Source organism: Haemaphysalis longicornis, unplaced genomic scaffold (assembly GCF_048455015.1).
Source record: "Haemaphysalis longicornis isolate Haplotype H1 unplaced genomic scaffold, Haemaphysalis longicornis Haplotype H1 scaffold_10, whole genome shotgun sequence".
Lineage (NCBI taxonomy): Eukaryota > Metazoa > Arthropoda > Arachnida > Ixodida > Ixodidae > Haemaphysalis > Haemaphysalis longicornis.
Window position 1 is genome coordinate 43,869,172 of NW_027526204.1, and position 18,510 is coordinate 43,887,681.

At 47.3% G+C, this 18,510-nt stretch overlaps 1 protein-coding gene across 1 annotated transcript in view; it reads left to right on the forward strand.

Moving 5' to 3' along the window:
- The window catches only part of LOC144159809 (cAMP-dependent protein kinase type II regulatory subunit-like), a 56,387-nt gene extending 38,122 nt beyond the window's left edge, over positions 1-18,265 (forward strand). The window contains exons 6-10 of the mRNA XM_077691491.1: positions 1,253-1,624; positions 3,259-3,333; positions 4,491-4,556; positions 9,885-9,936; positions 17,782-18,265. Coding sequence (XP_077547617.1) covers positions 1,253-1,624; positions 3,259-3,333; positions 4,491-4,556; positions 9,885-9,936; positions 17,782-17,981 — 765 coding nt within the window. The 3' untranslated portion in view covers positions 17,982-18,265. The remainder of the gene's footprint in view (positions 1-1,252; positions 1,625-3,258; positions 3,334-4,490; positions 4,557-9,884; positions 9,937-17,781) is intronic.
- The last annotated feature ends 245 nt before the right edge of the window (positions 18,266-18,510 follow it).

The following is an 18,510-nucleotide window of genomic DNA, read 5'->3' on the forward strand; positions in this document are numbered from 1 at the left end:
AGCAGCGCAGAGACAAGTGACAAGAGTGCTCTAGTCTGTGCCTGCATACGTCGTCGTCTTTATGCTGTTTTTGAAGTAGTCAAAGTGTGTACCCAGCGTCAAGCTTAAGTGTATGATCCCGTAACACGCTTGGTAATTAGAGAACAGTCGAAGACGACGAAGAAGAATTGGATGCCCGCAATTACCTGGGAAGCGACATTGCATGTACGAGTTCGCTCATTTCAACACTCGAAGGAGCCCACGTTGAGGCCGGGCACCCAGTATGGCTCATCTCATCCATAAAGTGCGCCGGCTACCTTCATATTTGTGAACATTTTTAACACCGCGTAATGTTTCAAACATGTGACGAGGTGCGAGGTAAAAGCTCCGACGCCCATCGTCCCAGGGCCCAACTGAATGAAACGTGCTCCAACAGATTCGGTACTGATTAGCCATATCGTCGATAACTGCTTTGGGAATTCGTCGAATGAATACAGACCGTCTTCAAGCTCTGCCCGAGCCGTCGCTTCGAAACGGCGAAAGGAAAAAAGAATATCCGGCGCACTTGATTTTGTAGTCAGGCTGCTTAGGGTCTGCCGTTGTAAGAGACAAGCGCAGTCCGGAATTTCGAAGCGAAAACAATGCTAGCTACTCGTTACGACAAGGCATTCGCAAACCCACGAATCACGACGAAGAAAACACCGTCCACACGAACGTTCTTTCCAGCACCCCGCCGCAAACCACGTTTCGCGTCGGGAAACGCGCTGCCCACGCACGGAGTGCAATCTCAAATATGGCGTTGTCGCCGCCGCGCGGTCCAGAACCCTGTGAATACACCCTGTAGACCACGTTTAGGGTTTGAAATTTTTATAAATGTGTATACAGCATGTGTGGTATTTACTTCTAGAGAGAAGAAATTCAGCTATTAAGAATTCAACTGTCTTACATTATTTATTCATTTCGACTTGAAAACGTCGCTCTTTGATGGTATTGTTCCTTTTCTAAAAACACATGCCTGTCCTGTGGGACCCTACTTTATGTACGATTCGAGTGCTTTCTTTTGTACAACTCCTGCCCTGACCGCAAAAGTCTGCATAAATAAGATAACCAAAAGGTAGGGCAGTTCCTGCTGGCTTCTTAGAGCGAGATCAAGTTGCGACGCAAACCTGCCTGATCGTAATCATTGATTCTCCTTTGCTCGATTGCCGTTCTCCTTGCCGCCCTCTGGAGAGTGGCTAAGACAGAGAACACCTCTCCTCTGCTGGTTACGCAGGCCCAGATGCAGGAGGTGATCGACGCCATGTTCGAGCGCAAGGTGAAGGCCGGGGAGACGGTGATCAAGCAGGGCGACGACGGGGACAACTTCTACGTGATCTCGAGCGGCACGTACCACATCTACGTGGGCGACGGGAGCGGCAAGGGGGGCGAGAAGCTGGTGGGCAAGTACGAGGGCTCCGGCAGCTTCGGCGAGCTGGCCCTCATGTACAACATGCCCCGGGCGGCCACCATCACGGCCGTCACCGAGGGCACCCTGTGGGCCATGAACCGACAGACCTTCCGCCGCATCGTGCTCAAGAGCGCCTTCAAGAAGCGCAAGGAGTACGAGAACCTGCTCGAGAAGGTGCCCATGCTCAAGTCGCTCAACGTGAGTCCGGCCTCTCTTCTTTCGCTTGCTCTTTCGGGCCGGAGGGGTGACAAGTGAGGGTGTGCGAATATTTGAAACTGGAACCCCCAATATGGCGCGCCTTCTCACAGCTCATGGGTAGCTTCAGAACGCTGAAGCTCACAATCAGATCACTCTCTATCGTGTCACAAGGGTACAGAGTGTGCGAATATAGAAACTTTTAAATACGAAACCGAATAATGGCCTGTTGACGCTTGCGACGGGAGCGGCAGAAGTTGCGAGGTTTCTGTTACTCTAGTCGCCCAGCATCGCTCGGGTAGCTCTCGAGAGGTCGAGAGGAATGGACTACAGCGACAGAAATTGCGCCGCTTTTTCCGCTGCAATTTTGAGTGTGAACGGGCCTTAACGTGACATTCGATTCGGCATCGATTCTAATTGCACTATTTGAGTACATTGAATAGCTCTTCGCGGTATTTCTAACTTTGAAAATCCACACTAATGTTCTCCACTTGTGGCAATGGGCTTTCCCGCTCGGCTCCGGTGCGATGCGGCCAAATGGCAGTAGGTAGGCGCTTTTGGCGAGCGCCTCTTAACTCCTTGGCGTTTGGCCAACTCTACCCTCATGCTTCTTTTATAGAGACAAAGATGATTATTCTATAATGAAAACAAAGAACTTAACATGTAATTTTTAAAGATAAACTTCAGCAAACCGGGGACTTGGATTTCTGTCGCAATAGTCACCCAGCATCAGTTAAGTAGTTCTTGTCACGGTGGCATAAATTGGTTCAGACGAATGGACTAGAGCGACAGAAATTGCGCCGCTTTTGCCACTCAATTCGTGAGTGTGAACGGGCCTTAATGTTACATTCAATTTGACCTCGAATCAAATAACACTATTTGAATTATATTAAATAAATATATTGAACACAATCTGTACTACAAAAACTCGCAGTATATTCATTTTTTCTCTTTCATTCTGCACGCAACACCGCGATATTTGAACACTCTCTTCTGTGGAATCACTCGTCATCATTATGTGATGGAGGCACGCAATTCTCTTCCTTGCCACAAAGTCATCATTGCTTTCACTAAATGCACTAGCGTAAAACGTCGTGGTGAAAAAGCGGCCATACTTCTTAGCGAACAGCGCACAAATGAGAACGTTCTGGGATCCAGAAGGCCTGTACTGAAGATTGTGCTGCACCCTATTGCAAGAAACAAATTTCACCTTATCGCTCAAGAGATGGGACATTGTGTTTACACAAAATGCGTGCACATCGCAGTGAAAGAAAAAAAAAAAACGTGAAATTTACCCCCGAACATTCTGGTCGGGCGGCGCTTGACGGTGGACCGCTATGGCCGTGTTGCGTTGTCGGGCGGGGTCCAACAATGGCCCACAAAAGGTTAACATGATGCATATGACTTCAACCTCTCCCCATTGTTTTGTTTTGACGGGCTTTTGTTTCCATTGAGAGGTAGTAGCTGGGAGCCTGCCTGCCCTGGATTTGGACGAAGGTAGTGGTGGGATGGCATTGATGATGGACTGTCTTGAAGATATCGCGGAGACAGATGAAACGTGATTATGGGAGGCCGCACTAAGCTATGCCTCGAACTATTCACGTTATCTCCTCTCTCTTCTCTCTCCCTCTTTGCAGGAGTACGAGCGCATGAATTTGTGCGATGCTCTGATGCCCCGGTCGTACCGTGACGGAGACCTCATCATCATGCAGGTTAGTCAATGCCACTGCCTCATTAGCAAACTTCCAGGGATCACCTAAAGATTCCCTGGCTCAATTGTTTTAAGTCGTGCCTTTGTGCTTTGTTGAGCAATTGACTCCCGTTCGCCGGAAATGTCTGTGTAGAAAACGCTGCCGTCATTGCATTGTTCAACATACCACATAAATTCACTGCTGAGCTTGTTGTGCAGAAAATTGTGCCCTTGATGTTAGAAGCTTGAAATGTCGGGTGCAATGGTAATCGAGCTGTATTGAAGCGTGTTAGAGCCTTTGGGGTGGTCCATCTGCCCCGGCATGGGAGAGCACGTGAAACTCCCCTCCCTGTTTGCATCTAAGTTTGCATCTGAGAGCAAACCAGTGAGCTAAAATTGTTGAAGCTGCTGAAACGACTTGGAACTTCTTCGGTTAGATCATTCGAAGGGATAAGAGGAGCCTTGTGTGAGCACATTAGTCCCATCTGCCATAGTAGCAGGCATTTGCTGGGGACTTGCTCGTACAGTTTCAGAAAGTTTGCGCATGTAGGATGAAAATGCCCATGTGCCCGACATTTCAGCGGGGATCCAAGATCCCCAGGTAGGGCAACTTAATCCGCAGCCCTTAACTATGTCACACCCCATAGCCCACGATCTAATTTGCTTTGCCACATTAAATCCTCAAACTCTGAAAAAAAAAAAGCATGTAGCGCAAAAAAAAAAATCGTCTGTTACATTTCACCCAGTGGAGCTCAGAATAAAAACACCGAATTGCGGTAACAATGACCTGCCACAACATGCCACTGTAAAGTGTTTAGTTTCTGTATGTTTTGTGGCAAATAGCCGACTATTTGAGAGGGAAAGAGCCACAACTTCACAGTTTGACAGAAATCCTTGTTTCCTACAGTAGTTGTGAGAACTCTTACTGTGTAAAAGCCAAAATAAAATTGTAACGATGATATCCGTGAAACTAAAAAACGCACACAATCTTGCAATCTGAACCGAACGAAAACAAATGCGACTCTGTTGAAGCGTGAAGATGGCGGTATCCCTGTTAGGCACTCAAAGCGAAGGAGCGCGAGAAATGCTTGTTAAAAATGAGAATACCGCTGTTAAGTGTGAACGCGGATGGTAGTCTAACGCTCGTAGACTGACCAATTGACTGTTTGTTCCGTGCAGGGCGACGCTGCGGATGGCATGTATTTCATCGAAGACGGCACAGTCCGCATCACTCTCAAAAAGGATGTGAGTGGCTCGAGTTGTTCGCTCTGTGCCCCTTGTTGTGGCGGTCACTGCAGTTAGTTGTTACACAACAGATGTGGATGCGTGTTGAGGTCTCGAGCCTGGAAGTTTGATCAGTTGCACAAACAAGCCGAGTATCGATTACACCTTGCAGCTCGGTACTGATTGGATTAGGAAGCATTGTGTGATCATCTCCTAAGGCCCAGAGCAGACAAACAGAGGAAGTGTGCCATGTTGCAAGTGGGGTAGAGATTGCCAGGGCTTAGCAGTCAACAGCCAGGCAGGAATCAGTGATCGAAACATTTACCGGCACCAGAAATGCTGGCATGTTTAGCGGTGTTCGCGAGAAGCTGTCTCTGATTAGAGGAGTCACAAGAAGCCTGCTTCCTGTGTTTCCACTTCTACAGGGTGCCTGGTTAACTGTGCTAATGCGGAAAATAGAGCAGGGCCTACTGAGATGTAGCTTCTAACCTTTGTCATTCCCTTAAAAAGGTTTTGCAAAATATAAAGTGTTGTACAGTCAAACCCCGTTATATCAAACTCGCAAGCAACACGTGTCAGTTCGATAAGGGCATAATTCGATATAAGCATGCTAAGAAATTGGATAGCATAAAAGCAGACGCGATTTATAAAAAAAAACACTTTATTGATGACAGTGCCTTACTTTACAAAAAATAGTCCTACACTCTAGCCTTGTTATAACGAAGTTGTAGCCGTAATAATTTAGTTATATCCATTATTTTGCTATATCAATTATAACAGTTTGCAGCAATGTATGCTAGTTGGGTGCACAATTATAAGCATGCTAAGAAGGAAACCGCGTCGCGACCTAATGCTCCTTTCTTTCGGACAACGCAAGCGAAAAAAATTCACGCATCTCCACGAAGTGAATCATGACGAATGGGCGAAGCACTGAGGATCGTTCTTACCGCAAATCACCCGTGGCATTGCCCACTCGCGCATGTAAATGATTGACAATGCGCGTGTACAGTAAATACAATTCCAATCTAATCCAATCCGATACAATTCAAGTTAATACAATCCAATTCACAAATCCAATCCAATCCAATGCTTCTCACGCATGCGCAGCGCTGTGTACGCGGACGCCAAGGGACAAGCCACGGATAAAGCGAGGTCCTGAGTTGCTTCGCCCCTAAAACCTCCTTTCTGGCGGTGGCCATCGCGTTGATGCCGTTTTAGTCGTGATCATGGGCACCGATGAAATGACTTCGAAAGTCATTCGCTTCGAGTGCGACGAGTTTGGCACGTCGACCGTGTGTGCATGGGAGACCACGGCGCCTTCGTCGTCGCTTTCGGTGGTCTGTGCGGTGAAATCTGCGACAATAGCATCGTCGGTCGGTGCTTCCGTAGTGACCGCGTTTAATGCATCGGGGTTGAGGGAAACCACCTTGCGCCTTTTCTCACTGCCGTTGCGTGGCCCGCCCGCCCGCCCGCTCGCTCCGCCCCGCTGGCTGAGCGGGGACACGTGGCTGCGCATGGCCGCCAGGTCTGCGCGGGAGTTTTGAAGCAACCGCGCCTACCGAGTGTTGAACTCTGCGGAATACTTCACGCACCGTGGTCTCATTTTTTGGGGGGACTAATATGGTTCGTTATATCCATTGATCGGTCAATTTTACTTCATCAAAACAAGGTTTCAAATGCATGTTTCTCTATGTACATTTAAAGGGGAATTTCATTTACTTCGTTATATCCATTATTTCGTTATACCCCGTTACGTTATAACGAGGTTTGAGTGTATATCTTCTTCTGCTTGGATGACCTGACTGCACAAACCAGCACGCACTTCTCCACATTGTCCAAGAGACGGAGCAGCTAACTCCGCAACCTTTCATATTTGCAAAGAAGCGTCGGACAAGTGCGAGTGTACCAATGACCTCTGAGGTTCTTGGCGAAGGATCGTAGTTGCTTTCCTTGTTTCACCCGCTTTCGCTTGCGCTCAGAACGATTTTGGCAATGTAGTCCTACAAGCTCTCCCATGGTCCGGACACAATAATCCACTCACCAACTCGCCGACGGTTTGTCCGGCAACAGCGTTTGGAAATTCCGACAACTCGCTCCACACTTCGGGAACAGCAGTGGTGACTTCGTTGCACTCCTCAGCATTTTATTCCTGAGAAATTTCGGGCATTTTCTTTAGGAACATCTGCCCAGAACATACTCCGAGAACGTTAATGTAAGCTCCCTGCCGATTGTGCTGAGGGCACTCTTAAGATTCTCGTGTGTTGTGGGGATGTCCAACCTCTCACCGCGATCAATTCGAATTATGATTCCCGGCTTCACGGTGAAAGACAAATGCGGCCGCTTCGCGCTAGCTAGAGCCATCATATTGTTACGTGGTGGCAGCACAGAGATGAGAAGGACGAGATGGGGTGAAGCGATCTACTTACAATATTGACATGGTGGCCATAAGATAGCGCGCTCCAGGACCCAACCACGTCTCTGACGTCTTCGTCGTCTCCTGACTGAACACAGGCAGTATGGGACATTGTCCGCTTGTGTGTCCCGTGACAATGTTGAATAAGCATTTATTTAGTGACACTAGCACTAGCCACCGCAGTGAAACTTCGGAAGAAAGCCCACAAAGCGGGAAATACGTGAACGCAATGCAAAAAACAAGCATGCCGGGCGGGCCAGGATCATTTTTTTTGTGTCAGGGGCGCCGGGGGCTCGCCTTACACGGCGCTGTCGCGCTGTCACGATACAGGGAGTGAGGGGAAGAAGGCGAAAGAGCCGCCTGCTGACCATTATAATGGCTGGGGTAAACCATTTTTACGGGTTTGCTAGTGGAATTTCTCCTCTGTTGCGAGGGAAAGCCAACTTGGGAGGACACTTCTGCGGCATTTGCCGTTTGATATATTGCGAGACGCTAATATAAGCGTAATTTCTGCTATATATTCTCATTGCAAATATACCAGGGCCACAAATAGCCCGATATACACGGTAATTTTACCTAAACGGGTTCGATATAGGTTGGACGATAACGAGAAGACTGGAAAGCCCCATCCTGTGAACATGGCCTAATAATGATTGAAGGGACACAAATTAAGTACAGAAACAATGTCTGGCCCCTAGCTCTTTTGTAGTCGTGTTTTTTTCTGTATGTGAACGTGTATCTGTGTGGTTACGTAACTTCTTCACTCATATCACCAAGAGTCGTATGCTTTTATTGCAGTAAAGTGCAAGAAATTGTGTGGTTCAGTGGCTACGGCGTTCTGCTGCTGAGCACCAGGACGCAGGTTCGATTACCGGCCGCAGCGGCCGCTTTTCTGATGGAGGCGAAAAGCAAAAACGCCCGCATGTACGAGATTTCGGCGCGCGTTAAAGATCCCCAATTGGTCAAAATTAATTAGGACACCTCCACTACGGCGCGCCTCATCGCCTGCGTTGCGTCGGCGCGTTAAACCCTATACAAATAATCAATGCAAGGAATTGTGATGCTCTAAAAGCAGGGTACCACAAACTGCTATTTTGCAGCACTTCTTGTCCCTGCAGTCTAAGTATGAATGTGCAGAGTTTTACAGTGACGCATCAAAAACTGCCCTTACTGTGTCGTGTGCGGCGCACGGACCCGATTTTAGAGTCTCTAAGACCCTGAACGCGAAGACCAGCATTTTTACGGCGGAAGCCCATGGAGTTTTGCTTGTTTTAAATCACATAGTGCAACATGAAATACCCAAGTCTATCATTTTCACAGATTCACTGAGTGTTGTACATGCATTGTCATCCAACAAGTCTTCTAAAAACAATGTTCTTAATGTAGTGTATAAAACCATTATGTCAGCATATGCATTAAATCTCGACGTGATCATGTGTTGGGTTCCAGGCCACTCTGGGATTGCGGGAAATGAGACCGCTGATCAGATGGCCGCTGCTGCTGCACATACAAATACACCGGACATAGCAGCAGTACCCTACACTGACCTCAAGCCACACATCAGACAACACCTTCGCGAAACATGGCAAGCACTCTGGAATCAACAGACAGACAACAAACTACACATAATAAAGCCACTCTTGGGACCATACACGACTGACGCACACAACAGACACACTGAAGTTGCCCTTGCTAGGTTACGGATAGGCCACACTCATATAACACACTCCCACCTGCTCACAGGATCTCCAAGACCTCTGTGCAGCAGGTGTGGAGAGGCCCTAACCGTGATCCACATCCTTATACAATGTAAGGCACTCGACATTACACGACGCAAACACTTCCCACAACTACACACGCGACATATTCCACCACACCCGTCATACTTCTTAGGAGATGAAGCCATGTTTTCAATCAAACGCGTTTTCGAGTTTCTTACCGACGTAAAATTTTTACATCTCATTTCTTATCATGCATGTTGACAACCTGGCCCTTTACACCAGTCATCTTCATTACGTTGTGTTTTACTTTGTTTATTTTTACTGAATTGTTCTACTTTTACTTCCATGCCACTTTCATGTAATCACTATTGTTTGGCGCTCTTTGCCCTTAATCGGCCTTGCGCCATTAAACTCCAAACATCATCATCGAATTGTGATGCTCACACAACATGCTTTCATCAAATGATGCACACCAATGTTGCAATTCTGCACTCCAAGGACTGTTGTTAAGGACAGCCAAGGCGCACATATGCGTCCAGCGAGACTGCAGTCTCGCCACTGCGCCTCTGCGGCGGGCAGCTTTCACGTGCTAAAAGCATGCACGTGAAAGCTGCCCGCCGCAGAGGCGCAGTGGCTAAGTCATTGTACGTGAAAGCTGCCCGCCGCAGAGGCGCAGTGGCTAAGTCATTGTGCTGCAGAGCCCAAGGATGCAGGTTTGATCGTGGCCGCGGTGGCCGCTTTCCGCACGGAGGCGAAAAGCGACGACTCCCGTGTGACAAGATATCGGCGCATGTTAAAAATCACCAGGTGCTCCGAATTCACCCGGAGCCCTGCACTACGCCGCGCTTGTTAGTTATACCCCGAAAAAAAAGAAAGCTGTAATTTAAAAATGCACGTAGTAACCTCACAAGGTAGAAATTAGTTGACAAAAAAGTCGGTGGCACGTTCCAACGGTGTGACACTGTTTGGTTTCGTGCAAACTATGAAAGGCGCTTCCGCGTTCGTGGGCACGCAGAGGTGGCCATTGTGTGAGGCTCACCTTGCTTTTGCGCACGTACGTGTGACTGTGACCACCTGTTATCATGTTATTAGTCTCGGTTATGGTTCTTGCTACCTGCACTGCTTTCGTTGCTTAAAGTGTAATGTGATTCCAACCTTGCATTCGTGGAAAAAGTCAACCAGCTGTTTGTCGTGTGTGTGTGTGTGTGTTTGCAGGGTGGAACGGAGACGGAGGTGTCCAGAATAAGCAAGGGTGGCTACTTTGGCGGTGAGTGCTCTTGCTGTACTCCAGCTCAAGTTGAAGGCTAACTGCAACGAAAATTTACCTGCCCCAAATTCTGTATCAACGTGTGACATACACCACCAAGGTCTCTTGTGACCTCATTTTAAACTCCACAAGCGCGCAGTACTTTTATTAGAACCGTTCTTGCGTAACAAGAAAATTATGGTATGCATTGATCAGTTTCAGCGCAGCTATATGTACCGCATGCGTGTTTCCATGCATCCACTCAGCTGACATGTCATACATCATCCTGTGCCGATAACTTTTTATGGTGCAGGTCACTAAGTAACCCTTCAAACACACTCAATTGTCTGTGTCATGAATTGGGCATCAATTGAAGTGCTGTTTTGGGGATTTACGCTCCTAATATATCTGTAGACATTGCGCGTGTTGAGCTGTGAACAGCGCTGCGGCAAACAGCAGCTTACTATTCGACTTGGCATCCTGCATCCACGATGTTGAGCACTGCTGGAGTAGTGAGCTTCTTGCTCCAGCAGCCACTTGTGACGTAACAGTGAGAATGGGTGAAGTGCTGACGTGTTCTGCACCCTGAATGCTCGACTTTGAATTTACCGCACATGCATGCAGCTGACCATTGTAGCAGCAGCTTCTTACTTTAGTGACACAAACACAAGGCGAGCAGTGCCTATATAGCTTCAATAAATCACATATCTCATGCAATAATTTGATTTGGTTAACAATATGCATGCGCATGTGTAGGAAAAGCTGAAGGGTGGTTTATTTGATTTCAGTGCTGCGCTCATGCAAGAATTTGATTTGGTTAACAATATGCATGCGCATGTGTAGGAAGAGCTGAAAGGTGGTTTATTTGATTTCAGTACTGCGTTTCATGTCTGCACATGCATTGTTGCAGCTGGTCATACCCGTGAAATCTAGCTTGAAATGTCCATATCGCGAAGCACAGCTTTCATGAAGCATAAGCAAGACAATGAAATTGAACTTACAGTGGTAATACTCATGCGAAATCTTTATTATCATACATAATGGAAACTCAAAGTACACCCCTATTCGTATTTAATTCACAAAGTTTTTGTCCGAAACAACAGCTTAAAGGAGCCACGAAGACAAAATACTAGTTTGGTTCATTAGAAGGGCTGCTTTGTCCTGATAAAATGATACTGATTTCATCGAAAACTTCCAAAAAATAACGGAGATAATAAATAAAACGTGTGGAGCTGTGGCGACTCGCTAGCCAGTTTCCAGTAACTTTTCTATGACGTCACAGAATCTTGTTTGGGCGATTGACGGCGGCCGAACTAATCAATCGCCATGACACATGACTGGACGATTGTAGTGGGGCCGCTAGTTACGTTTGATCGAATCACTTGAATGCTAACGTGCACCTAACCCAATGAAAATTATATTTTTAGTGCTGGCCCATATGACGTCACTCGCGCCGATAACATGTCACTGTGGCGCGAAATTTGAAAGTTCTTAAGTGGTCCTTGCGTTTTTATCTGTTAAAAAACGTCTTTCGTGGCCGGAATGGAGCTGAGTGAGGTATTACAAACAAAGTGAGAAAATACAAACTAAGTTATATTTTCTCTTCATGCACCCTTTAAAGTACTCCAACAAAAAACAGGCGACGAAAGCATACCAGTTGCAATCAATTAACTTATTTAACAATTGAATCTCAGCGCAACCGAATCAATATAGAAAAGGTGGCATATTAAATCACATCATGCAGCTAAGCTACAGCTCGTACGCATTCACCTTCAAAAAAAGCGATAATTCAGCTTCTTGTATTTGGCGACTTGATCACAATTCGGGCGAATACGCTTGCGCCCGGCATAAACTTGGGACACACGGCTCTACATATGCTCTAACGAAATGCAGCGCGCGACGTCGCGCTGTTTGCGTTTCGCCCCGTGCCAACGTTTTTAGATTAGGTCTAAAAACGTTGCCCCGTGCATAGCTGTCCATGGCGTTAACGTCGTGCGCTATGCACAACAGTAACATTTACAACTGACTGGCGTAATCTACGAGAAATAAATAAGGAGTTATCGCCCCCAGTCTCAGTCACTGATGCGATAACGTGGTTAGCACATACACAGGAGGGACTAAACGGTAGAACTAGAAGCACTTCACGCTCAAGACCAAAACGCCCGCACAGGATGATAACGACCGCTTTTTACACAGCGTGCACAGATTCCAGTGCCTGCAGCGGCGGCTGTTTCCCGGCAACGCCGAGCGCTCACAAAGCAGAAGAAAACGCACCGTAGCGAATGTCGTTACCGAACATGTTATACACTGCACACAACACACAAACAAGGAGTGCTTCTCAACGGCACTAAAACTCACCCTCAGAGAGCCCGATGACGCCGATGGATTGACGCGAACAGCGGAGGCGGCCATTTTGGTAGAAGTCCGTAAGCGCGGAAGAACACGCTCGGTGATTTGTTCCGTGAGCGCGGCGTGGAGTCGGTCTACCGCGGCGTCACGTTGATACGGCGACACCATTGGCTGGGTGGGGGTCCTTTGATGAGGAAAAGCCGCAGTTTTCTTTAATTGTATCCGAGTGTAGCAACGCACCCTTTACGCCACCGGCTGTGGTAATAAGGCTCATGGGCAACTTCTGTTGCTCTTAAGTTGTACCCAAGTATACGCTTTCAAATTTGGGAAGCTTTTGCATATGCATACTGCAAATGACTTATAATTTCTATGACGACCTAATTTTTACGTATGTTCAGGGTTAATAACTCTCAGTTCATAACAGGCCTTGTAAAAAGTTTGAAGGAAAAATCCTGTTACTTTGGGAGAAAACATTCTGGTGAAGTCTTTTTTCCTCTGAATTATTGAAGGAAAATAAATGTTTTTAAGCTCCGTACTTGATTACGATGCAAGGGTTAGAACCGTGTAGCCGCTGTCCTCGTCCTTCGTCTAATTGTTCGCGCTGTAAGCATTAATTCAATAGAAAGGGGCTAAGGTGTTGTGCTGCTGAGCATGAGGTCGCGGGTTCGATTCCCGGCCACAGCAGCCGCTTTTCTGATGGAGGCGAAAAGCGAAAACGCCCGTGTGTACGAGAATTCGGCGCACGTTAAAGATCCCCAGGTGGTCAAAATTAATCCGGAGCCCTCCACTATGGCGCGCTTCATCGCCTGCGTTCCGTCGGCGCGTTAAACCCTACAATCAATCAATAAATTTAATAGAGCAGCAACTCGCCCAAACCTTAACGTTAATTAGGGCCTAAAATGCACTGCCGTCTTCAATAAGATGACACACACAAAGGGGAGGCCATAAATTCAGTCAAATTAGGCAACGCTTGAAATTATTTAAAGAAGGTTCAAGTACTTCAAACGGTAAAACTGCACTGCGAATCGAGTCTCCCAGCAAGCAACATTCATGAAATTGATTGATTTATTGCAGGGTTTAACGCGCCGACGCAACGCAGGCGATGAGGCATGCCGTAATGGAGGTCTCCGGATTAATTTTGACCGCCTGGGGATCTTTAACGTGCGCCGAAATCTCGCACACACGGGCGTTTTTGCTTTTCGCCTCCATCAGAAAAGCCGCCGCCGCGGCCGGGAACATTAATGAAATAATGCGTTGGAATATTCGCCCATCTCTACTGCATATCATTTGTTCACTTGCACAAAATGACGACAACACGTGAGAACGCACAACACAAATCATGTTCTCTTCTGTTGTCGTCGTCTTTTCGCGCGAGTGAACGTACAATATGAAATAGTAACTCGCCCAAGCCTGCACTTATTCATCTTCTGTATGGTTGGTGTTCTGTTCCATCTAGTGGTGACTTATGTACTACTGGCGAGAGCTAGTTACAGAGATGCAAGTCCGATTCGATTGTGTCATCATCTCTGGTGCAAAGTATCGCATGTCTACACGGCGCTCACGTGAGCCAACCATGCGTCGAAGGAAATCAGTGCATAGGACCTTTGTAGTAAGTGTTTTGGTATACAGGGGGACAAGGTTGAATTGAAAGGTGCAAATGCCGAGTCGAAGCAGTAATGCCGAGCTAAGCTGACGGGTGAAATGTGAGTCTTGCAAAGTATGTTCTCACCGAGTGTCACATTAATAACGCACTAGTCACTCTTGTGCAGGGATGCGTAGTTCATATAACAAATATGGGAATCTGGACTTCAGGGACAGGGGTCTTCATGCTGAGAAGGGAGACCATGCGGATTGCTAGAGTCAAAATAGAGGGTTATTCAGCTTGAAAGAATTGGTCTTCGGTAATTCACAGAGCTATATCCCAGCCACGCCAGACACCTCTAGCCCCAAAAATGGAAGAAGAATTGAAAACCGTTCAAACTTCGTGCTGCGGTGACGTGATAGGGGCAGGCCTGACGTTCTATGGGCCAGAACCAAAAACACAGTGATCAGCGGGTTAACTGTTCGTTAACATTCAAGTGCGATGATAGAAGAGAACTGGACGCCTAACTGCAATCGCCCTGTCATGATTCTTGTGCGCTGGCTTATGTCGGTGGAGAGAAATCGCACAAACGAAATTCCGTGACGTCATAGTGTTGTCGCCGCGAATTGGCTGGGGAGTCGCCACTTCTTCGATCTGTTTTCCTTAATACCGCGATAATTTTTTTGAAGTTTGCAGTAAAATTAGTATCAATGATGTTGGTACAACCCAGTCGTTAATACACCGAGTTTGTATTCTGTCTTCGTGGCCTCTTTAATGCTGACTGGGTGAAGAATGAAGTAGATTAATTTAAGCAGGAGTTACTGATTTGACATGAACGACCGGCACCAATGGTGGTGTCATCGCTGCAGCAGCAATGGTGATAGAGGGATTTAAAAAATGTCACACCAGTAAAAGCACATAAGCCTGGCTGTTTCCACTACATTTAGCGGAGGCTAGTGGTGGTCATCCTGTATACCGTATTTACTCATCTAATATTCGCACCTTTTCCCAGAAAAATCGGCGTGTATTTAGGGGGTGCGATAATTATACGGGGAAAAAATTCGAGTAGTAAAAACAAGCTTAAATAAGATTTGAATGGGTATTATACATAACCAAGACGTTTCCAAGCAGGACTTACCTTCGTAATAAAAGTACAAGGTCGACATAGACACGAAGGAAAAAAAATTGGCCGCGTATCTGCTCCTTTCGTTGCAAATGTCGTCAAAAGACGATAGTCTTTATCGGCTATTGCGAAGTAAATGCCTCCCTTCGCTTTGCCGCTCACCTCTCATGTTGTTCCTCTTGCGTCGCGCTCCTCCCAAGGTAAAGACGCCAAAGGTTTGCTTAAATCATTTTAAATTTCCCGCGTTCCACTGCTCCAAACCGGGTGTCTCGATGCGAACGCTGCTGTACGGCGGAGACGCGCGTTAATCGAGGCGCCCTACTTCAACGTTTATAGAACCGCGTTTCCCTACTCCACGTGCGTTGCAAGCAGAACGTGGAACCTATCTAGTGGAACCTTGCGTAACTGTTGCCGGTTGATTTCTTAAAATGGCGCAAGAAGCTATAGTGGCGCGGGCGACAGTAGGCGACGGCGAAGTGAATTCTTTTTCTGCAGTTGATGAAGTATTTAATTTCGCAAAAGCAAGCATGTTTGATTTTTTTATAAAGGAACACTGCAAATATCACTTCTGTATTGATTTGCTGTCTCATATTTGCGTAATGTCTTGTTCTTCTTCAACACTGTTGACAAGTATGAACCTTACACCGGACATAGACGGGTAGATTTAGCTGTGACTATATAAGACTAATGGGCAGGCATTGTTTTGCTTTGGCCGGGTGGCTGAATCGAGTCACAGACAGACAGACGGACAGACATACAGACATACAGACAGACCAAAATTTCTGGGTTTAAGGAGCCCAAGAAAGACTATCGTCTTTAAAACTTTATTTATTGCGGCCAGCCGCCCAACTTCACCGTCCCGAGTGTGGTAGTGGGGGACACTAGTGGGAAAAGTCCTAGTCCGAGTCAGTGCTGCTAACATCATTGGACGTTGCGTCGTCGTCACCTCCGGATTCCGCATCGGCTTCAGAGGCCTCGTCTCCATCCCACACCAAGTGGTTTTAAATCGCATCGAGGGCATTCAATATGGCCGTCTTCTTGAAACTCTTGACGGCGATCATTCCCCCCCTTCCGATGTCCAGCTTGACAGCAGCTCCACCGACGGTCTCCGCATCGTGCCGGCCGGTGTCGGAGCGTGCTCTCCTTCGGCCATACACTCTTCGTACAGCCCTCGAACGTTATGTTTGAACTGCTTGTTCAGAGACATGTCCAAAGGCTGCACCGTAGATGTTAGGAGACCGGGAATGGCAGCCAGCTCAGTGCGCAGCTCTTTTAACTTTGCGCGTCTTGTTGGTCGCCTTCAGTTTCTCGTGCTGCCGTCTCCAGTAGCGCACGCAGAACTCGACGCCAAAGTGCCTGCTTCCGACGTGGTTTCCGTGCTCTATAGCGTATTCGATAGCTTTCAGCGTATTTCCCTCTTGGTTCGTATTGCATTACACTTGTATAATTCTCCATGGGAGCTAGAAAAACGTGAGATATAACGAATAACACCAGCTGATGATGCGAGTGGAAGACCAAGGCACTTTGAGCAGTTTCCTGAAAGCTGAAGCTGAAAAGAAGAGAATGTTTCTTTTTCTCTAGAAAAGGTAATGCACTTCATTTGTTAAATTACGAAATCAGCAATTTCATTGAGTCAACTTTACTTTTTCCATAAAACTAATGCAGGGAAAGAAACAGTAAAAATTGCGACACCGCAAATTTTGGCAAATCAAGGTTGGCGAAGTCATGGTTTAGTCCGCCGTGCACAATAATTCATTTATGCTTCACTTCGGCTAAGTGTACTGTTCTTGTTGTGTCGTTCTCGTTTTTGTGTCATTATAACAATCTGGATATAAGAAATCTTGAGTGCCAATCCTGCATCGATGAGTTACATTTTCGCACACTTTTTGTTCACATGCCTTCGTGGATGACAGTTTAATGTCTGTAGTGCATGCTGCAGTGGTTTTGGGTGTCGAGGAGCCCGCCATTATGCGACATATTCATCACGTTCCGGGTGTAGATCTTGCAAGATGCCGCCTGCACAGCAAATGCTTAGTCTGTCTGAAGAGTGAGCTTGGCAGCCATGCATAGCGTATTAGGGCGAGAGGGCTTGTGGCAAGCACTCAAAAGGGCAAAGTTTACCTTGTCCTAAACGCTTTGGTCGACTGTTGTATTGAGGAGACATTAGAACCACGTCGAAATGCAGACTGTGGTAAATAGAAGCTCCATGTTCCCATAAGGTACAACCATAATAACGCAGCGGTGGTGGACATGAATGTTAGCTCCTTGTTACTAGGCAGGCTTGTCAATCTTTGGTTGAAAAATACGCCACCCGGCCAACAGAAGCTGGGGTACCAAATGCAACCGAAATCGCTTATGACACTAATCGTATGTATTAAACCTATGGGGTCTCCAGCTGCGGCGGGATTCTCAGGTATTGGAGAGGAATGTTTTAAAAGGATGAGGCTGTAATGGAATGTGCTAGAAAAAGCGGGCAATCCGGCACAGTTCCAACAGAATGCAGGAGCTGTTGAAGAGCGGAATGGCAGTAGTATGATTAAGTGGTGAGGGAAAAGAACTCACTACAGTATGGTCGGATTTTTTCAGAAATGTTTGAGCTGCGTCATTTTAGACCATGATGTGTGCTAGTGGTTTAGCTTATATCATCGTCCAAGTATCCATTGACAACCGCAGCTTTGTTTTGAGGGCTGCGGCAGAGACGATATAGGATTGGCCGTTGACACCTAGCTCTAGGGTTAGTTGGATGTCTATAATGTCATGGCTGACCTCATCATGGTTCCCTTCTCCCCCCGTGGCCCTCTTGTGCGTGCAGAGCTGGCGCTGCTGACCAAGAAGCCGCGGGCGGCGTCGGTGTACGCTGTGGGCATGGTCAAGCTCGCCTTCCTGGACGTGTCGGCCTTCGAGCGGCTGTTGGGGCCCTGCAGGGAGATCATGATGCGCAACATCGACCAGTACGAGGAGCAGATGGTGCAGGCCTTCGGCTCCAAGGCCAACGTGGCCGACCTCCGGTGATGTGTTCCCCATCCCCGGATCCCCGTCACCACCACTAGTCGTCGTCGTCGTCGTCGTCGTCGTCACCGACGCCGCCGTTAATCGGGACTCCTGTGCAGCACTCATCCCGGCAGTGGCCTCAGCAGCCGCCACCACAATAACCGCACCGACGACGTGCTGGGGGCCTCCTCGGACCCCTCACCCCACTCGACGGAATCGCAGCGATGCCGCGCGAAGGGCATGATAGCTGTTTTTATCTAGTGATCCTACTCCTGCGCCAAATGCGCCAAATTGCGCCAATCCAGATTTTTGAGCCCTTCTGATAAAATTTACAAAATTTCGTAAATGTGCTCCAAATTTACTGCTGTGGCTTTGGTGGGGATATTTTGCGCCGCCACCGCAACATAGAATGACATATGAGGCAATGAATGAGTGGGAGAAGCTATAGAATAGTTCTACTGGCAGCGTAGTCAGCCAGAAAAAGAAATATTGCGTCTCGGCATGTAGGCCCAATGGATTAGCTTATTTTTAGTGGTTCTATTGGATTGCC